Source organism: Drosophila kikkawai, chromosome 3R, assembly GCF_030179895.1.
Source record: "Drosophila kikkawai strain 14028-0561.14 chromosome 3R, DkikHiC1v2, whole genome shotgun sequence".
NCBI classification, from domain to species: Eukaryota; Metazoa; Arthropoda; class Insecta; order Diptera; family Drosophilidae; genus Drosophila; species Drosophila kikkawai.
In genome coordinates this window covers 22,095,267-22,117,551 of record NC_091731.1, presented here as the reverse complement: position 1 = coordinate 22,117,551, position 22,285 = coordinate 22,095,267, and the positions used below count along the sequence as shown (strand labels likewise).

Sequence of the window (22,285 nt, the reverse complement as noted above, 5' to 3'; positions counted from 1 at the left end):
ATTGATATGGGTACCGGTATTAATGATTTAGCAGGAAAAAAAACCTTTCATAAACTTACGTGCAGCTGATGCAGGGTCCGCTCGTGGACTCGATCTGCTCGCCGACACGGTAGGATCGGCCGTTGATCAGGCAGCCGGTGTGCTTCACCGCCTCGCCGTGCGAGTAGTGCAGGAAGTGGGGCGGCAGGGTGGTGCTGGTGGTCGTGGTGCTCGTGGTGATGTTCAGCACGGCGGCCATGGACACTGGACACTCATAGCGCGGGCAGCAGAAGCCGGAAATGGGCTCCTCGTGGCAGCCGGCAATCGGTGGCGGGCACGACTGCTGCAGGCAGATGATATCGCTTCGGAAGCAGAAGCAGAAGTCGCAGGGATCGTCGCGCGGTATCTGCTGGGCGGACACGTACAGTTTGCCGGCATAGCGGCAGGTACCGGGTCCAAATACCTCCTCCTCGTCGTACTCATCCTCGTACTCGGGAGCGTGAGCGTAAGGGGGTGGCGTGATGATGCTAGCCTCCGTCGTCGTCGACGAAGCAGCGGTAACTGGTGCCTCGGTGCTGGTGCTTGTGCTGGCGCGGATTGTGGTGCTCTCTTCATCTTCTTCTCCAACACGGTCATCGATGGCAGGCGCCTTGGTGGAGCTGCTGGGTAGGTGGGCGAAGAGGGGATGCACTGTGGTGGCCTCAGTATCCTGTGTTTCAGGAGCACCTGTTGGTGCCGGAATCTCCGACACCACAGCGGGAACTTCGTCCTCAGTCTCCTTGCTCTCATCCTCCTTGTCAGCTGCCTCCGTGACTGGAGCATGCTCCTCCTCGGACTCCACGGACTCCTCTCCCTCCTCGGTGGAATCCAGGCTGGGCTTCACGACTGGTTCCGGAGTGGTCTTCTCATCAACCGGTTGTGGCTGCTCTGTGGACACGTCCTTCTCGGGCACATCCTTCTCAAGTTCAGGAGCTGCTGTTTCTGCCACAATCTCTGCCTCGGTGGCTGGGGACTCCGATGGGATGGCAGGGGCGGGAGTTGGTGGCTTCAGTTTGGCACCAGCTGGAGCCTTGTCAGTGCTAGCCTCAGCATCATCGACAGCAGGTTCGGTGCTCTCCTCGCCGACATCCTCGGATGCAGGAGGCTGCTCGCTGCTGGGCTCAACTTCAGGAACAACTGGAGCAACTGTAGCGGGAATCTTGTCGGTATCTTGAGGAGCAACTGTGGCTGGGACTTCATCCTGAGGAGAGCCGGTAACTGGAGTTTGTTCATTATCCTGAGGAGCTGCGGTAGCTGGAGTCTTCTCATCATCAACAGGAGTCTTGTCATCGACCTGAGGAGTCTCCTTATCATCCAAAGGAGCCACTGTTGCTGGGATCTCATCAGCATCTTGAGGAGATACCGTGACTGGAGTCTTGTCAGCATCCTGAGGAGCTTCAGAGGCTGGAGTCTTATCAGCATCCTCAGGAGGTTCAGAGGCTGGCGTCTTCTCAGCATCCTGAGGAGCTGCCGTAACAGAAGCCTGGTCAGCATCTTCAGTAGATTCATCGTCGGTGACATGTGGACCAACAGTCTGGGACATGACACCATCCATGGGCTTCGTGTCGATTTCCTCGGCTGAAGGAACATCCACAGGAGCAGCAGTAGAATCAGCTTCGGGGACTGCTGGAACAACCGGGGACTCGGTTTTGTCTTGTTCCTCCTCCTCTTGAGAGGCGGGGGTATCGGTGGCCACATCAAGGGGTGTCTTGGTATCGTCCTGAGGAGCTGGCATGGCAGGCACAGCTGGGCTGGCAGCGGTGGTGACCTCTGGCTCCGCCTTCTCAGTGGAAATGCTAGATTCGTCCTTAGCGGGAGCATCTGTAGAAGCCTCGTCGACGGGTCCAGCAGTAGCAGATGGGGTGTCATCGCTGGGCTCCCTGTCCTCCTCCGCAGTAATGGGCTTAGTTGTGACTTCATCTTCCTGCTCATCCAATGCGGGCTCATTTTCGGATGGCTTCGGTACATCGACGGCTGGAGCGGTGGTTGGCTTGATCTCCTCCTCTTCCTCCTGGGATGAGGGTTCAGTAGAGGCTTCAGTGGAGGCATTCTCATCTTTTTCGATATCTCCGCCAGCGACTGGAGCGGATGTGCTCGGTAGTGGCACTGAAGTTGCAGACTCTGGCTCCCCTTCAGCATCCTTGTCGTCCTCGGACTTCTTGTCATCAGCCTGTGATACCTTCTCGGTCGAGGTTGGTTCGGTCTGAAGCAGTTTCTTAGTATCATCATCTTCGGTGGCCTGTGGAGAGGCAGTTGTTCCTTCAGGACTCTCGTCCTCCTCGCTGGAAGTGGACGGAATCTTGTGTTCGGACGGGGCGGAGGTGACTTGACCGGCGGCGGCAGCAGGAGCAATAGTGGTGGCCTTGTCGGCATCCTCAGCAGGCAGCTCGGTAGAAGCACTTGGAATATTCTCAACTGGGGCCTGGGCAGTGGATGAGGGCTGCTTATCCTCGGGCTGTTTATCAGCATGAGATTCAGTGGAGGGTCCCACTTCGTCAGAGGCTTCAGTAGATCCCTCCTCGGGAACTTCAGTCTTGTCCTCGGGAGTTGCAATCTTGGAAGGTGCTTCAGCGGGCTTCTCTTCCTCAGATGGCTCCTCTCCTTCAGTTGGCTTCTCCTCCTCAGTTGGCTTCTCCTCCTCAGTTGGCTTCTCCTCCTCAGTTGGCTTCTCTGTTTCTGATGTCTTCTCATCCGTTTCAGAGATCGGAGTAGTAGTGACTTCTTCATCGACCTCACCAGATGGGCTTGAGGTAACAGCAGGTTCCTTCTTCTCCACGCTAGGAACAGTTGTGTCAATTGGAATTCCAGCCTCAGTGGATGGATGTGGAATCTCGGCAAGAACGTCCTCAGGCAGTTTCTGAACAGCGGGCTTTTCATCAGCGGCAATTGGAGAGGTGGTGGTACCGGCAGGTTCCATTTCCTCTTCGGGAGTCTTTTCAGGAGTCTCAGGCGTCTCTTCTGCCTGGGGCGGCGTCTTATCTGTCGACGGTTCCTTATCCTCTTCGGGAATCTCTGTTGAGGCTGCGATACTGGTATCCTGCTCTATATCTTCGTCAGGTGTGGCAGCCGGAGCAGAAGTGGCAGCAGGTTCCTCATCAGGAGTGATACTGCTCGAGGGAATCTTCTCACCAGGAGCAACCGTTGTGGGCACTTCGGATTCTGGGGACTCCTTGCGCTCATCAGAAGCAGGAGCTCCAGTGGACTGCTCGTCAGACTGTTCCTTAGCAGGAGCAACAGTAGTTGCACGATCAGATTCAGGCTCGACCTCCTTCTCAGCAGAAGCAGATGTAGAGGTCTCATCCTCGTCGGGCTTCTGTTCATCTTGATCCTTCGTGGGAGCAGCGGTGACTGCAGGCAGTTCCTCTTCAAAGATATCCTGGGGAAGCTTGGGCAGTTTGGATTCGTCATCGCTAGCCGATGGGGCAATTGTGGTTGGCTTTTCTTCGGCATCGACGGTCTTGTCAGTGCTCGGGGTCTTGTCTTCATCGGAAGCTTGAGGACCAGGAGCAGGAACAGCCACAGGAGTAGCAGGAGTAGCCTCACCCTCTTCCTCGATCTCATTGTCGGACACGGAGGGTGTGGCTGCCTCAGCAGAGGTATCCTTCTCACCTTCAATGCTTGGCTCAGTGGCGATTTCAGTGGAGCTCTCTTCCTCAGCAGGTTTCTGCTCTGGCTGAGTGGGGGCAAGAGTGGGGAATGGTACCAAGGTTCCATGTTTGGCAGGCTTCTCGGTGCTAATTTCTTCCTCGCTTTCAATGGGCACAGAGGTGGCAGGAGCAATCTCATCTTCATCAGACGGTTCCTTCTCATCGGACGCCTTTGCGGGAGCAGCAGTTGTAAATTGCTCAAAGTCATCTCCAGCTGGGGCACGGGCGGGAAGAACAGGCATTTTCTCGGTGACTGAAGATGGTTCCTCCGCTTCTGGCTTGGCTGTTGGCACTTCAGTCGAGGACTCGAGCGTCTCCTTCTCGGAGGTTGCGGTGACGGCAGGAGTTTCTTTCTCGGGTGTAGCTGTGACGGCAAGGATCTCATCCTCAGGCTGCTCACCAGAGGGCTTCTCTTCTCCAGTTGGTTTCTGTTCATCCACTGGCTTGGCTTCTTCACTCGGAATAGAAGCGGCTGTGGTATCCTTTTCGGAATCCTCAGACAACTGACTGGGTGTGGAAGCCTCTTCTTCAACAGGTTTCTTGGTGCTGGGCTCTTCCGTTGTATCAACGGGTTCATCTCCTGGCTTCGTCTCGTCCTCGGGCTTTGCTTCCTCTCCGCTTGGCTTGTGGGTCTCGACATCAATCTCGGGAGCAGCAGTGACGGCTGGGGTAGGTTGATCCTTCTCCTTCTCATCAGCTCCTTCAACTGGTTTCTTCTCCTCGTCGGACTCCTCAATTGGTTTCTTCTCCTCGTCAGACTCCTCAATTGGTTTCTTCTTCTCGTCGGACTCCTCAATCGGCTTCTTCTCCTCGTCGGCCTCCTCAATTGGTTTCTTCTCCTCATCAGACTCCTCAATTGGCTTCTTATCAACCTTGGCGGCAGTCGTAGATGCTTCCGTGGTCATGGCCGGGCTCTCTTCATCGGGCTTGAAATGAGAAAGAGGCTGCTCAGTAATGCCAGTTGGCATGATGACATCCTTGGGAATCTCTTCAGTGCTGATCTCGGAGACATCCTCGTCGATCTTGTCCACGGGCTTGGCCGTGGAGTCCTGTTCCTTCTCAATGCTCTCAGTGCTCTCATCGCAGATGTAAGTGGGACAGCAGCCATCCAAAAGATCGGCAGACAGGACACACTTCTCGCGGTCTTCGGGCAGCTTGCACTCCATCTGTTGGCAGGCAACCAGGCTGCTGACACATCGGCAGGACACGTCGCAGGGAGCGGTGGCGGGCACGATACTGTTGTTGGCATAGGTCTTGCCCTCCACCAGGCAATCGCCTTCTCCAGGAATGGCAGCGGGGAGATCCATGGGTGGCATGGCCTCGGAAGCAGTGCTCTGGTCTTCGGTGCTGGGTTGCTCGGTGGCCTTCTCCGTTGCGAAGTCATTGCGTGTGTCGACTGCAGCAGTGCTGGATGAGATGTCCTGGGGCGCTGCCGTGGTCTCCACAGGCTTGGCTGGCTCCTCTTGGGCAGAGGGTTCCGTGGCAGCCTCGTCGGACTCAGCGTTATCCTTCTCTCCAGCAGGAGGCAGGTAAACCGAGGATGGCTTATCGGTGGACACTTCCTCCTCTTCCTCAGGCTGACTAGTAGTGGCTTCGGGTTGAACAACAGCCGGCACCACGTCAGATTTGACCGGCAGTTCGGTGCTAGTCTGCTCATCCTCCTTATCCTTGTGCTCCTCATCGACAGGCGTAACTGCTGGCTTATCGACTGGGGTTCCGGTGGCAGTCTCGCCTTCAGCTTCCTCGGATTCGGTGGAGGACTCCTCCTCAGTCTTTTCGGTAGTGGTGGTCTTGGCAGTCGTGCTCTTGACAGCATCGTCGACTGGCAGATCTGTGGCATCCTGTTCAACCTCATCATCCTTCTCGGGAGTGGGCTCCGTGGAGCCTGCTTCCTCCTTGTCGCCAGCTCGTGCGGGTGCACTGGTGGAACTTTCAATCTCATCCTCCTGAGCAGCCTGGGTGGACGAGGCAACGGCCGGGGCAACCGTTGAACTCTCCAACTCTCCCTCTTCCACTGGCAATTCGGTAGATCCCTCGGCAGCTGCGGGCTGTTCTCCCAAGGTCTTGGGTGTGCTGCTCTTAATGATCTCCTCTTCACCGCTGACATCCTTAGTGGGAGCTGTTGTTCCGGCAACCTCTTCTTCATCTGATGCCTTGCCGGCTGGGGTGGTGACCTTAATGGTTTCTCCTTCTTCAGAGGTGTCGGCGGCTGCCGTTGAGGGCTTGGCCATGTCCTCGACTCCATAAGCAGGAGCTTCAGTGGCAGTATCGGGTTCCTTTTCGGCTTCAGCATCCGATTTGGGTGCTGAAGTGGTGGCCTTAATGATCTCCTCTTCGGCTTCGCTGCTGGCTTCACTGGCGGGAGTGGTTTCCTTGACGATCTCCTCTTCTGCTTCGCTGCTGGCTTCTCCGGCGGGAGTGGTTTCCTTGACGATCTCCTCTTCGGCTTCGCTGCTGGTTTCACCGGCGGGAGTGGTTCCCTTGATAATCTCCTCCTCAGCTTCGCTGCTTGCCTCTCCGGCGGGAGTGGTTCCCTTGATGATCTCCTCCTCGCCCTCGCCGCTAGCTTCCTCTGCGGACTCCGTGAGCTTGGCCTCATCGATGGCTGATGGAGCCTTGGTGGGCTTGGACTCCTCCTCCTCGCTTTCCTCGGGAGCTGGAGTGGGCTTGGCTGCCTCTTCCGTTTCGTCAATGGCTGCAGGAGTAGAAGTGGGCTTGACTTCCGCTTCGTCGTCTCCGCTTTCCTCTGGAGCGGATGTGGGCTTGGGTTCCACATCCTTCTCATCTGCTGCCACTGGAGTAGAAGTGGGCTTGGCTGCATCTTCCTCCTGAGATCCTTCTGGAGCCGATGTCGGCTGGACATCTTCCTCCTCTTCGCCGCTTCCTTCCTCAGTAGGCGTGGGCTTGCCTTCTTCCTCCTCACCGCTGACTTCTCCAGATGGCGTGGGCTTAATGTCCTCCTCCTTCTCCTCCTCTTCAGTGGGAGTAGAGGTGCTGGACTCTTCGGGCGTGGCCTTGGCGGGAGCGGAAGTGCTGACCTTGATAAGTTCATCTTCGGTAACGTCTTTCTCGGGGGTCTTGGCAGGCTTGGACACATCCTCTTCGCCGCTGCCCTCAGGCTCTGGCGTGGTGACGATCTTGACAATATCTTCCTCCTCGGCGGACTCAGTGGATGTTTCCTTGGTCTCCTCGGTGGAGGAGGGCACATCGATTCTGGAATCAGAGGCAATACCGGCGGTGGAGGACTCGGGCTCAAAGGAGAAGTCCTTCTCGTCCGTGACATGAACTGGAGCAATCGTGGTGGCCTTGTCCTTCTCCTTCTCCTCTTCTTCATCCTCAACCTCGCCACTGCCCTCAGCCGTGGGAATATCAGTTGCACTTTCCTTATCCTTCTCTTCGTCGTCGATGTGCTCCTGCAGATCCACATCCTCCTTGGGAATCGAAGCGTGAATGCCCTTGGCTGGCACCGAAGTGACGCTTTCCTCAGTGCTGATCTCCACAATCTCAGTGGTGGCGCTGTCGTCCTCGCAGATGTAGTTGTTCGGGCAACACTGGCCCTCTGCCGCAGGCATAGCCTTGCAGGACTTGCCATTGGCTGCCATCATGGGCACCTCGCATTCCTGGACGGCGCAGACGATGTCACCGCGCATGCAGTAGCAGTGTTCGCAGGCATTCTTGCCCTTCAGGGAGGCTCCATCGGCATAGATCTCTCCATCGTGGACGCAGTCAGTGGACACTGGTGGCACCATGGTGCTGGGCAGAATGAAGCCAGTTGTGGGACGCTCAGTAGTGGTCGTGGTGGTGGTGGACTGGTCAATAAAGTCCAATTCGTTCTCGTGGTCTGAAATATAGATATTTATATGATTTTTATAAATGTTTCAAGTGCTCCAACAGGCATTTAACTTACCGCAACTGTAGCGAACTGGACAGCACGATCCCTTGTTGTAGATGGGCAGGCAGCCGTCCACGTGCAGGGTGCACTCCTGCATGACGCACTTGGTCTGGTTGTTGATGCAATAGCACAGCTCGCAAGGCTTATTGGGGTTCGATGGCACCTGGGCGCCCTCAGGGTAGAACTTCTCCTCGATGCTGCAGCCGAACTTCTCGGGGATGCTCAGCTCGGTTCCTGGCTCCGGGGAATGGTAGGGCACATCCACGGGCACTACGAAAAAAAAAGTTACTTGGATACCGGAAGATCACATCATCAAAAAAAAAAAACTCACCTTCTGGGCAGGTGATGATGGGACAGCACTGATCCTCCCGCTTCTCCACGATGCAGTCGTGGCCAATGGGCTTGGTGAAGGGGCAGACGCGCAGGTAACACATCAACATACGGTTGTGGCAGGTGCAGTTCAGGCACGGCTCATTGGTCATGATGCGGTCGCCCTCCTGGTAGTGCGCATAGTTGTAGTAGCAGCCCTCTAAAAAGAACACGAGATTGAACTCAAGATATCGAGATCTGGGCCGCCATCTGAGGCTGGGAACCACCATGAACAATGGGTATAGACTCCTCTGCTCGCCCACTTTTCCGGCTAATAGATTCCGAGGGCATTACTTATGCAAGCGGAGCACTCCACTGCCTCCATACATATATCCATATATCTATACTTTCCTACTTTTCCTATGGATGTGTGCTACTGTGCCGCCCATAAATCGCGGCTTAGCGCCAGCGGCTGTCATAATACGTGCGGCTATAGACAATTTTTATAGCTCATCAGTGTCGTTAAACAAAAGTCAACTGTCGTCGTCGACGTTGTCGTCGTGGTTGTCGTTAAAATATGCGCACGTCTGTCCCCCCGGAGTCCATGTGTGCCGTCCACTGTATCTGTCTCGGCTGACTGGCTGCCTAATTTAGTGACGTCCACCCGCTATAAATTCCACATCACATCATTAACACGTTAAGCGCGCCAGTTTCTCTGCGGGATCCCCTCCCTTCCGCTAGACCATTTTTTTTGATTGAAATCTCTGGGTCTCGGCTTGGGTTTGGGGTTTGGGTATGGGTACTGGGTCTCTAGCTCGGCTCACGTTTGAAGCGTAACTCGTAAAGAGGCAACGCTTATTTCTTTATGTTTCCATTTGTCTTCGCATGCGACTGGCTCTTCACACCTCGTCTAATGCCGCTTTATGACGGCGATTGGCTCGATAATTGGCAGCCGATTAGCGGCTATGACAACTGCTTGGCCCCCTCAACGAGCTAATTAGCTAATAGCCCCCGAATCGATCAGTTTGAGGGGGGATATTCATACAAATAATTGGGGTTTTGAGCAGGGAGAGCTTTGTTCCCATTGTACCCAGTGTTTACTATTCCCATTGTTCCCTGTGATGTTAACGAGTCCTTAAACATCCCAATAAGCGGTTTTACTACTTTTTATTATTCCTATCCTATGGTTTTATCAATAACCATCAAATTTGTATAATACAAATATTTTAAAATTGATTTCTTTTGAAAAACACAAGAGCTACTTGAGATTTGATCGCTTAAAAACAATTCCCATAAATTCCTAAAAAATTGTAAGCAGACAAATACTCAATCATCTCGATTAAATAAATTGTTTATCGTAAAGTATAAAGTAAATAAGTATCTAGCTAGCTTCAGCTGCTTGCAATAAGGATCCTCAATGGTCCAAAGTAAATAGAGTGCCATTAATCCTTGCGTTCCGCAAATGTAATCACCATAAAATGGATTTGAATGCATTTTTATTGGGTTTCTGGCTCCTGTCTCCCCGGTAACTCTTTACCTGTCAGCCAGTTAATCAAGTTTCGATGCTTCTCCGACTTACCTGAATACTGTTGGATCTCCGTGTACTCCTGAACCGGGGCTGCAATGAGAAATTGTAGAAGGAATGTTTATTATATAATGAAAAGCCATGCTATAGCAGTGGACCCATTACGGCGGGAATTTTACGATGGCCATATCCGTTGGTCCATTGCCATGACCATAATAAATTAATTTATCTATTGCCGCGAATGCCGGACTCTAATTGTAAAATGCAATTGGCCAGGGGACCAGGGGAATGGGAACAGAGCCTGCGTAGGCTTGAGATAGCCATGTTTCTTCCTCTCCGGCGTGATAACAGGGTCCCAACATCCATCCACAGCTACCAAATTGCAATAGCTTTGTCTGCCGGCAACTTGTTATTACCACATAATCAAAATGCAGCCGGGCAGCAGCAAGAGCAGCAACATCCAACTTGTAGCCCCACTAAATCCCAGAAAAATGGCACGTAGCCCGCCGTTCTGGGACACCACACGCAGCCGAAGCTCTAAACCTCGTGGCTGGTGGAAAAAATGGCTCAAAACAAATTGTCCAAAGCTGACAGTTGGCCAGAAGGAGAAGCCAAGACCAGTTGCTGCTGCAGAGCCACTTGTTGCTGCCACAAATGATTTGACAAATTGCAGCTTTATGAATTGCCGAGACTTTGATTAATTGCGTCCAGTTGAAGGGTTGACAATTTCTGGAATATTTCACATTTTAATTTCCGCATAGTTACCTGGGGGGGCCTTGGCCCAGCCCGGCCTTCGATGACTTGGCTATTTAAATGGGAGTCTGGGAGTCCCCCAGGGGGAGGCTGGGCCCATACAATTTGGCAAACAAATTGCTGGCGAAACAACAATGAGAAAAATCCTAACGGCAAGTGCTCATAAGCATGAATTTGGCCCAGGTCTCTGGGCCTGGCCGCAAATCAGAGTAGCAATTTCGATCTAGGGGGAGCAGGAGCAGGAGCAGGAGCTGGCGAGCTGGAGTGCGACTCACTGGACCCTCTCTCACTCGAAGCTAACGGATGTAAATTACATTTTATGCGGTAAGAACAACAACACGACCCGAACCTGGCAACGCATAAAAATTCACACATTAACTGTTAAGGATTGCCGGGGCAGCAGGGCAGCGGAAGCCATCTCTACTTGACTCTAGAGCCTTGGACTGGGGACTGGGGATTGGGGACTGGTGACTGCGACTGGGGACCTGGCAATGGGAGTCAATCATGTGGCCGGTTCCCGAAGCGAAGCGAAACTTATGCAACCATTTCTGCCTTGTGCAAGTGCAACAACTAAAACAAGCCACATGCATCATCATCATTGCCCCAGCCGGTTGATCATGATGATGACGATGATGGTACACATCAAACATGGTCGTGTCGGTCCAACAAACAGAAGTCAGTCAGTCAGTTAGTCAGCCAAGTTGCTGCTGCATGTTGCTGGTTGCTAGTTGCAAGCTGGTGTTGATGTGGCTTCGTGGCCCAAGTTGTTGGCGGCTCTCGGCCAAGTCGTGCATTTTGTTTATTCTAGGAAAGCGCGCGCGCACCGCCTTCGCTCCGCCACCACCTGACCATGGACCATGGCCATGGCTTTCTGGCTGCAACAAGTTGAATGACCCGGCGCGCATGTGTGCAAAAATGTGTACACAAACCATAAACTACAAGCCACAAGCACTGGCAGCCTTACTTACATAAGTAGGCCTAGGTGCTCCGCCTGGGATTGGGATTGGGATTGGGGGACTGGGACTAAGGCTGGAACTCAGGCTGGGGATTCGTGGTCTCATGGCCAGAGCTAAGCTGAGACGGAGACCCACAACCAGGCACGCCTTTTGCTGGTTACGCTTTATTATTTAGTGCTGTAGGTGGACTCGCCGCCAGGCACAGATGCGAAAAAGTGGAAGTTTTCCTAAATATTCTCAATACACCGGAAGAAAATTTAAGTTTATAATTAATAAATTTTTTATTTACTAATTTTACAACATAAATCAAAGGTTAAACTTCAAGGCAACTTTTTCAAAGCCAGAAAATATAAATAAATACTAAACCATTTGAGGAGAAGTTATCTCCGAAATCCCTTCAGTTATTCATGTAATATACCCCCTTTTCTCTCTGTGTCTTGGCTATACCCATCCTTGGTTCTCGGGGACCTTTGGGAGCCTCTATGCGGAAACGCGGCGAGTGAAAATATTTGCCATGCCACAAATATTTCAAAGATTACAAAATAAACACAAATCTTTGCCGGCTTGTTGGTTGTCCCCAAATGCGTTGTCGTTGCCTTTTATTTTCTTATTTTTTTTCTAGTTTCTTCTTATTTTTTTTACCGCTATTTGCAGCTGCAACATCGGCAACTTGTTGACCACACCCACCAGCCAGGCCTTACTGCAATTTCTCACTCTGCCTTTTGGTGGCGATGCTGATGCTGCGTTTATCTAGCTTCTAATTAGATGCAGCCAAAATAAAGAGGAGAAAATAAAAACAATGCCCCCGGGAGAGTAGCAATAAATCGATCTGTAATTGCCTTCTGCCGGAGAGCATGCAAATTTCCAACCGGCAAACAGAAACAATTTCCATTTTCCCCCGGCCTTGATCACATAATTTCCATAATGCCGAGCAGATCAATATGGAGTGAGCCCAGGAGAGGTCCGGGCCTCCTCCGTATCATGTCCATGCATCAACGCTGCTGAAAGCAGCCGCCAGGCAGCAGCAACATCTCTCCAACTAGGAACTACTTCCAACACGGCGCCCTAACAATGCAACAACTGCAACTGGTAGCGGCGGCGGAGGCCGCACAGCAAATGAATTTGCGAGTAATTTAACATGATTATGTCGGCGACTAGGTAGCAATGTAGACATCGAAGCAGGAGCTCCTGCTGATGCTGCTCCTCGATTGCGGCCAAATTGGACGCAGTTGCGCAAGGCTAGGGCGCTACCTTGGCGTGACGCTGTGTTTTATTATAGAACCCGTCGAGGAGAGAGGAGGAGCAGGAGGAGCAGGAGACCATGATTCCTATGCCTTCTAAGTAAATTATGCCCGATGGTCATGATGATGCCGATGCCAATGCCAATGCCAATGCCAAAGCCAAAGCCTGGTATGGAGACTACCAAGGAGATGAGGCTGCCATGAAATTGCAGCAGCCCGGGTTGCATATGAAACAATTACCAAGGCTAAGGTCTAGGCCTATTCCGCCTGTCTATATCGGGACATTGTAATTGCTGGCAGACCTGGGCCTGTGCCTGTGCCTGGGCCTGGAGCTCGGTTCCATCTCATATGCATATTTATGGCCTATGTCATTAGAGAGTCAGTGTCTGTTTGTCAGTTTGTCAGGTCAGGAATGGAACTACTACTACAACAACGAGAGGAGTCCTGACTGCTTAATAGATAATAATGAGCCCGGGCCTGGCCTTGGGCGCTGTAATTAAGCAGTTAAGGGTGGAGTCCAAAACGGATGGCCCAGCATTCTTTCCCACAGTTCATGGTTATGCTCCTGGGGGCCCTAGACTAGACTCAAGTGTCCTGTCTTTGATTTGTTTTGATGTCTTTTGCATGGCTTTAATGAGTGCTACCTCTTCGTAGTCCTCCGCCTCCATTCCGTGCCAGCAATCAATCTGTCCGGCTGTCAGTATTCCCCCGGTCTCCGCAGCTAATCACAGCCTTGGAACCAGTCTGCAGAGGATCTCTCTCTCGCTCTTGGTTGGCGAGCAAATATATCATAATTTTTGTTTGCGCAATTTTAGACAAATTCTTAAGGCAACCCGAATGGGGCTGGACGGATGGATGGATGGACAGTTGGGTGGAGAAAGCATTCAATTATTACACCGCTAGCTGTTATTGATAACAGCGCATTGATTACAGCAATTGCCGAAATAACATAGAAGCTACGCCTCGACCAACGGCAGATTCCAATGCAGATTCAGATACAGATTGCTCCTGAGCTGGGAGCTGGGAGCTGAAGCTGAAGCGGTTTACCTGACAGGTGATGGATGCCCGGCAATCAACTGCACAGCAAAAAAGAAACTCTAACAGAGAAGGAGGTAGGGAAACTCTATGTTTTTTTTGCATATATAAATATAAAATAATAAATTTGTAGCTGAGGAAGAGGGTCTCTCATCAAAGGGGAAGGCTGTTTTTCTAGTTAAATCTCAAGCGATATAAAAATCCTTTAAGGTAGCTTACTTTTTTTTAGGTTTATTTGGACCTTAGAAGCTTGAGTTAGGTACTATCTTTTTCTTCTTGTGTAAAAACAAACAAGTTCCCCCCCCCCTGCGCATGCGTAACTGTTTAGTAATTTGCACCGGAAAAGTCTCACGTTCGATGTCCTGACTTAAGAAACCCGAACCGCGGACCACGGACCATGGACCGCGATTCAATTAAGTGGCACTCTCCGAGCGCTAATTGCTCGCTGACTTTTGTTTCCCGTTGCTGTCTCCCTCAGCCGATCCGTATCTGGTATCTAACATTCGCCAGAGGCTCCAAATGCTCTAGGTGCTGGATGGTGTATCTGGGATCTGGTATCTCTCCTCCCACGCTGGCATGGCATTTAGCTAATGATCGGACACCGAAGATAGGGCACAGAATGTGCCAGGCTGGAGCTCGAGTCTTGGGTTCTGGAGCTGCGTGTTCTGTCCCAGAGTTGGAGCCCAGAAAGCCATAAAACCCAATGGCCCAGCTCGCTCGATAGCACTGGCACTCCATACATCATGTGCAAGAAGATTCAGCAAAGCGATAATTATACAAAGTATTAGTTCAAGCGAGAGAGCGTCTGACTTGGCATGACCCGTACCCGTGGCCGTCTCCAAGATCCGGAGCCCTGAAGAGAGCCTGGTCGTCGGTTGCCATGCGTAAAGGTGCCAGCCGCCAGAGAGTTGATTGAACCCGGCGTTAGAATAGGGAATAGGGAAAGGGCCAGCTCTATGGCTAGGGTTACACAATTGAAAGAGAACGCTCCCAGGCGACGGCTGGTCGAGTCATTGCACCTGCGATAGAGATCTCTCTTCCCCTGTTTTTCTTTTCTCCAATCTTTCCTTTGCTAATTACCATTTTGCTCTTTGCTCGGTTTATGTCTTAATAGTGTCAAAATGAATTCAAACACGCCAACTGACAAAGTTATAGTCTGCTTAGTTCTTAGTGCTAAGACCTTAAAAAGAACTGAATTATAAGTGATTTTAGAAAGATAATTTTACTCTATTTTATTCTTAAGAGTTTTATGATTTTACTTTTTTGTTTTTTAGCCGATTTAAACCTTTAACTTGCCTTGCAAAATTTCTAGAATATTAGTACTTCATGACAGTGATGAATCTCTTTGCCAAGTGTAGCTTCTGATTAGGCAGCCAACCGAGAACTTCAGCACTGGTCAGGCGGCTACCCAACTTCAGAGACCGTCTTCAGCTCATACTACAGCTCCTCCACCTGCTCCTCCTCCAGTTCCTACTCCTTCCCAGCTCCATTACATCACCAGCTCCATCATTGTCTTGTCTTTTGGCTTGTTAGCGTGCTGGCTCTCTTAGACAGCGATTAGCAGTTGGCGCCAGGCTGAAATGTCTAATTGAGAGCCGAGTTGGAGGTGCAATTGACCATGCCGGGAATGCAGACTGCAACTAGGGTTGGTCCAGCTCCAGAACCAGAACCCCAGAACCGAACCCCGAACCCGTCATAAACGGCAATTAGCAGACGATGACAAAAAAACAAATGACAAAAAATTGGGTCAGGGCGGCGGCTGCTGCTAATTGCCATAAATATGAATAAAAGCCACCAGTGTTTGCCGTTTAATTAACATTTCGAACACGTTTTTGGACCGGCAACGTGTTATACAAATCCGTATTAGCATATTCACGCCGAGAAATTGCATAAAATGCCAAAACAGAAATAGCCGGAGACCGGCAAGCCGGCCACGACAAGTTCAAGTTCAATGACATCAAAACAATAATAGGGAAATACGAATGGAAATAGCAGAGGAGGGGCAGCTAGCTAGCATACATAATATGAGCCGTGATTATGGAGATACAGATACACGGTGAGGTGTCTGACTGTATCGGGTCTGGGAAATCGCAGCCAGTATTGTATTACGTATACGTACGGATCGTACAAAGTAAACCCCCCACACACCTCAGCCGGCGTTTTGCTCTACTAAACACCCAAGATATTCATTTGCATTTCTTGGGTTTGTGGGTTTCTCCAAACCAAAAATAGAAATTACAGCAATCATTGGAAACCATTTCATTGTCAAGGTGAAAGGTGCACGAGGGGAGACTGTCCAGAGAGAGCCGAGGCGTTAATAGCCAAATTGTGTAATTGCAACATGACTCTCAGTCTCGATCTTGGTCTTCGCACTACCGTTACACTTCAAATTGCCGGCAGTTAAACGCCGACTTATTTACTTAAATGAAATTAGCCCCCGACCTTGTCGCAGGAAGTCGGGAATTTAATGCTGATAAAATCAAAAGAACTGCCTGTCTTCTGACTGCGCCGCTTCCTTCTTGCCAAGCCGCCAGTCGCCTCGCTGCTTCCACGTCTCCTCTCTAAGTTTCCGCCTCCGATTCTGGTTCACACGCTGCTCCGGCTTCTGGCCATTTAATTGGAGAATCAAGTGCAGCGAGGCACTACTGGGGGTTTGGGAGCCTGGTGCTGGGAGCATAGATCTCGGAAAGCGGCGGCCCTTTGGTCTGGCCTGGTCATTGCCCTCGCCCCATCGCGGAGATCCACAAGATGCAAAGATCTTATAAGATGCGGAGATGCGGGACTTGCGTGGGTCGGATCAGCGCAAACTAAGTGGCTCTGTGTTCGGGCATTTAAGCCGAACAAATGTGTCTTTTATGAGTGTCTTGAGTCCATGGTCAATTTATCATATCAACTCGGAGACAGACTGAGGAAACGTTTTGGTTAGTCGTTTAGCGTTCTGAAAAGTATTTAAACTTTTCTATTGAGTCTATTTATTTTCATATTTAATATAAGTTGAGAATTATTAGTACATTTTGTATATTTTAAGACCACAGAACTAGTTGGGAGTTATTAATAAATTTAGTACATTTTAAGCACCTAGAACTAAGTGAGAATTGTAAGAATCAGCTGCATATTCATATAATTCTTAGCTAGTTCCAGGTGGGAAAATGTATATAATGTTCTCAGTTGGGAATTATAAGAATATATTTAGAAATATATCTAAAAGGTTAACATCATATGTTATTGTTTAGTTTAAATTCAATTTTGATCTTTCTTGATTTAGGAAATAGGTTTTGAAAATTAGATCTTTTCTCTCAGTGAACCTAAAGCTTAGATTTGCGTTCACACCGCCAAGATTTTGACAAATTGACGAATGTCTGGGGGAGGCGATGTTGGTGGCCAAAACAAATCGAAATGAAAGGAAAGTCGTTGCCGGGTCGTTCAGCATAAATGCTTATTTATGGTCAAGAGTCAATGAGAGATGGAGGCGGGGAGTTCGAGTTGATGTCGAAGCTACAGCTGGTGCCGGGGGATTCATACATGGGCGGTAGCTTCTAATTGTGTCACTGTCGAAAGTTTCTCCGCCCCATTGGCGAATCTCACGGGAGCACTAGAGATCGCTGAAGATCGGGGATCGAGCATCCCAGACGGTGACCACAGACCCGTTCTGGCCACATTCGTGCGGGCCAACCCGCAAGTTCGTGATCTCCGGCTCGCGTACTTGTTCTCTAAGTGGCTTCGAAATTCCACAGCCACGCAGCCAACACACATCTTCGGCATCGCCATCATCGCCTTCTTGGCCATATTGGTCAATGGTCAGCGACTCTGGCCAGTTCTGTTTGCCCAGCAAACAGCCCCGCTGGTGTTTGCATATATGAAATATTTACGAGGAGGTGGAGGAGGAGAAAGAGGCGGGGCAGCACCAGGAGGCGGAGTACCGTTGGTGCTATCAACGCGATAAGCCAGTAAGCCAGAGAGCCATAGAGCCAAATCCGCCTTGCCACTTGACATTGAACCTGGTCCGTGTGGCAGCAAGTTAATTATATGCGCGTGGCTAAGCGGATGACTGGACGCGTCTGAATCTTGATTAACGCTTCTGCCCAGGGCCTGATGACGCTGCTGATGACATCAGCGAGCCATGCAATTAATATCATACCATAATGATGAGTACCTGAATGCACTGAGAGAAATAAATGAAGATGGTTCTAGAGGGAAAAGGAATTTAATATTTTTTACGAGGTTTAAACTGGGAAATGTATATAATGAATATTTTTATAGGTAATGAAAATATAAAGAATATATCAACAAAATATTAATTAACATTTATCGAATATATCTATCAAATATCAGAAATATCGCTGATATACCAAAGATGTTGATCATTCAACAAAAATACCAATCACATATGAAGGATGTCTGGTTTTATAATTTCTATTTGAGAACCCTTCTAATACTTTACATATTTAATTTATTTTTATATTAATCCTGTTTACATTCCCATCGCATTTTCTCACCGTGTTCTCCACTATTGCTGTTCTTGGAGCCTGGGCTAAAAGTTCTCTTGACACGCACACAAACAGCCTCGCATAGCATCCCATGGCATCGCATCGATAATACAAGCTAATTAGGCACATCGGCGAGCATCATCATCGCTTTGCGGAGGCCCGGACCTGGGCACAGAGTTAGAGATGCTTCCGCAAAAGTGCCATAAAGCCGTGGCCCGTAAAGCGGCAATTTATATGCGCAATAAACAAAAATATTGAAGATCTTCGTGAGGAGCACTAATGCCTTTGTAATTGGTTATAAATTAAGAAGTCACAAAAACTGGCAAAGCACATTTGAGTGGGGAATATTATTGCGGATAGCAGAGACTGGAACTGGACAAGGTTCAGTGACCATGCCTGTAGGTACATAGTAGTGGTTGTAGGTGTCAATGGGACAGGGAGCAGGAAGACCTGGAAGACCCCCGTGAGCAGGTGTACACAATATCTATAATAAGCCTGAGAAAAACAAGTTCGCAGAGGAGGGAGGCTGATTGATGAAAACGCCCCATCCATCGGCACGGAGTTCGAAAATTGCCATGTTCGCTTCTTTCATGGTAATGATAATGTGTGGCGGCTACTGGATGTTGATGGAAGATGCTCGTTCCGCCGACCTTGAGCTTGAGCTTGAGCTTGAGCTTGAGAGATTGAAATTGCAGAGACCCTCGACGCGATGGGGATGCCTCGAATGCTGGGCAAACAATTGGCATGGATCCGAATCCATCGATCGATCGATCGAACGATCCATCGATTGCTGGGGCCTTTGTTATGACGCAAATGCTACTTGTTGTGAAGTGCGTGTATCTCGTAGATACACTCTCGCACTCACTCCACACTCTGGTAAGCCGATCCCCGGCTGACATTCGCGCTAGTCCCATTGATTTATAGCTCGCAGCTGTCGGTGGCTTCGATGGAGTTAGAACTGGCGAGGAGTGGAGTATCTGTTGAGTCATGCCCATATTATAATGGAACAATTCAATTACCAGGCCCTGCTGGGAAACTCTGTGGCTGCGGAGTTCATCAAACTTCTCTGGGGCTCCATTAGGCCGTTTTGTTGCCATGGCTTGTTAGTGTAACCGATTTGTGGCTGTGTGTAATAATCAATAAATAGGTGAGAAGCCCTGGCGGGGCTTTCCGGAATCTATGCTTAAAACACCATATGGGTTCTGCGCCTCCAACTCCTCTGGCCTCTCTACTTTCTTGGGCTGCCCATTCACAAAATTCTTTCCACTTTATTTCCCTCTCTTTGTCAGAGGCCCATTTCCATATGTGCCTCGGACATGTGTTAATGAAAATTCCGAGAATTCTGAATGCAGGCAGCGTGGTGGAGAGCTGGCTTCGAGCTGGAGTACCATGAATGTGGGTCAACGAGCTGACTATTGTCGCCTATCGTTTTGACTAGGCCAAATCAGTCAGAGCCGAAGAGACACGGCTTGCAGAGATGGAGATGGAGCTGGGAATGGAGCTGTGGCTGAAGCTGGAGCTTCAGTTGTTGCCTATTTATTGAAAGCCCATTAAACAATGGCTCTGGACGACGGGCTCTGGGCCTTCTCCGGTTATGGACCGAATGATTGGTGGGTACTGCCTTCGAGTGGCATTAACTACGCTTCGGTTTTGGCATTCGTTGACCGATATTCTTCTCTCTCTCTCCTTTTTTTTGGGTTTATTTGGCTCTAAGTTCTGTTTAAACAAGTCGTTAAATTGAACACGCCCAAAGACGACCCAGTAGTAAAGACGGAAAACCCAAAAAGATACCCAGTGCAGCCGAATGGGTAAATGTGAAAGTTAACACATTTGGGCAGATGATGCAGATGCATCTAAATGGATAGCCCGGCTACGGTGGTAATGATGTCCGAGGCCATTAGCACTTGCTTTTAATTATGACCCATCTCCAGTAATAGTCCCAGTCCAAGTTTCGGTCTGAGTCCCTCTTGGTTCCACTCGATTTCCATTTAAATGGAAACTCGTGGCACAATTGAATTTGGGACACCCCCGAAGAGGAACACAGAGAAAAAATGTGTTAAATTGGAAATTAAAATAGATAAAATAATAGCAAACATATATTCTTGGTATAAATAATATTTCTAAGAAAATCTCATGAGAATTTAGAAGATCAGATTGAAGGATACCAAGGTATAGACCCTGCTAGAGGAGAGAAAATTATTTTCAGTGCCTTGCTAATTAAATTTCGCACCCAAAATGCAACAGACTGTCGCCCAGACTGACCCCTGACCCTGGACAAGTGAATTTCGCACTGCAAAACGGCAGCTGTGGCCAGCTGATGGCAATTTGTCACAATGGCTTTAATTAGCCCCGGATTCTTCGGCAATTTATGGCGAAATAATCAAAATAGACAGGGAATACAGACAGAATAGAGTTCGGCAGATGCGTGGTACTTAGCCTGGCTAAACATAATTTATGTTGACATAATAAACCACTTACCGGCTTGTGTGGGTATCAGGGCCATGGCCAGCAGGACGAGCGCCAGATACAGCAGCTCCTCGAGTCCCGGTGGACTCGAACGTCTCCTTGTCATCTTGTGGTTGTAACTGCAAAGAAGGAGAGAAAAGGAGGCTTAGTAATCGTACGTGATAACAAAGAGATCTCTGACATTCTTGCGGACAGGCCGTTTAACCCTTAAACAACAATCAAATCGGGGGCGACGATGGCAATATGTTCCTTAAACGACGGGCACTTCATTAAAAAAGCATGACAAGGCGCATGCCGTCCCCCCTCAAACCCCTCGCATCTCAATTTATTTTCTTCCTTTCTTAGTTCGTTTTATTTTTTTCTCTCAAAATTTTCAATGGCCTTTACACAAAAGCAATTTACGTGCACAAACAGCGGAGATATTTTTCGGGCGGATGGGAGCATTGACATGTGAGCCAGGGCACAACCACCACCATGGACACTAGTGGGCACCCTCCCACCTCCCACCCCATCCTGACTGGCTGTTTTTCTTCAATTGTTTGCGGAAATCACTTGTTTGCCGATTTGACAGATGTGCAATTTTCCCTGACATCCTCGCAGCCACCCCCAACCCTCTGCCAGAGGTCAGAAATGCCCAGGATCTGTAGCTGTATATGTATCTGTATCTCGCCCGAAAGTATCCTGCCAAGAATCCTGTGCCGCTGATTGAAAATGTCAGGCGCACGCAAGGAAAAACTTCCAGAAATTGGACAACCTTAGGCCACCCCAACTCTAAGGACTCAAACTTGGACTTCGACTTCGTCGTGGACCTCCCCTGGAGTTGGTCCCATCGTTATAATTAGCAGGCGGCAACCGCCACATATCACGGCTTATCGCCGGACAACTGCCAACTAACTCCGCCGGGTTTATTGTCGTCACCATCTATGGGTTAATGGCATCGAATGGCATCCACATCGGCGCGACACATACGCTTCATATTTTCATTTATTAGCCCAGTTTGCTTGTCGGCTTTTATTTGCTTTATGTTACTTTAATCAAGTCCCAGGAGATGCAACACGTGATTCCATCGAGGGGTTGCTCTCCGGAACCAGAAAGGAAGGTGAGGGATGCTGAGTGCTCTGACGAGGGGTGAGACTTTAGGGGGGATTTGCTTGTATTTGGGGGCGTGTCTGGTGGGTATGATATCCAATTTTATACATTCCATAAAGCAATAAAACTTCCACCTAAGCACAATGGGCCCGGGAAAATTAATGCTGGGATTGCCACCCAAAAAAAGTGTAAGGAAATATTGGAGTATTGGCTGGGATTTCAAGGGGAAATCTATGGGTTTTAGCTGAATTTTACGCTAAATATATGAGGGATTTTAATGGTATTTAGGGGTTTAATAAATTTGGACTTCATAACAGGAAATTTTAGTATTTATTTGGCTTGTTACTACAAATTCTAGGGATTTTCCTCAACATTTTTTGGGTTGTAAAATCAATTGAGGTTAGTTTCTGGAATCTGTGGAAATACTTCCTCATGCCTCTAAATTTTCTCCATAAATAATCCCTTAATGATTATGATTCTTCAAGTCCCACTGTACCCTAACCTGTCACTTTGACATACCATCTGGATCGGCCTCTGTGTGGGGGCTCTGACATCCGTATCCCCTTCCGCAATTCTCCTGAAATCCGAGTGGTTTCGGTTACACTCCCCCCTTATTCCTGAGACGCCTTCCCCTCCGGGCAGCATCAACGCTAACGAAACAAGCAAATAAAAATCGGCTAATGCTTGGCTCAGGCTCTGAGGCTGAGGATGGAGAGTTCATCATAAATGCGCGAATTGTGCTCATTAAAATGCAGGCAGGCGGCGGCCAAAGGGGCGAGGAGCACCATGGAGGGCAGGAGAAAGAGGTGGTGGCCCCAGGAGTCACAAATGGCATTGCTGCGTGCCGTGGCAACAGCAACAATAACG

The 22,285-nt window shown here is 49.6% G+C and overlaps 1 protein-coding gene across 1 annotated transcript in view; it reads right to left on the bottom strand.

Annotated features, from left to right (window-relative positions):
• tnc (tenectin) overlaps positions 1–22,285 on the bottom strand; it is a 39,748-nt gene that overhangs the window by 1,667 nt on the left and 15,796 nt on the right. Inside the window, exons 2-6 of the mRNA XM_017164994.3 lie at positions 20,342–20,448; positions 9,446–9,484; positions 7,889–8,086; positions 7,573–7,827; positions 60–7,506 (exon numbers count right to left, since the gene is read on the bottom strand). Of these exons, the coding sequence (XP_017020483.1) occupies positions 60–7,506; positions 7,573–7,827; positions 7,889–8,086; positions 9,446–9,484; positions 20,342–20,435 (8,033 nt within the window). The 5' untranslated portion in view covers positions 20,436–20,448. The remainder of the gene's footprint in view (positions 1–59; positions 7,507–7,572; positions 7,828–7,888; positions 8,087–9,445; positions 9,485–20,341; positions 20,449–22,285) is intronic.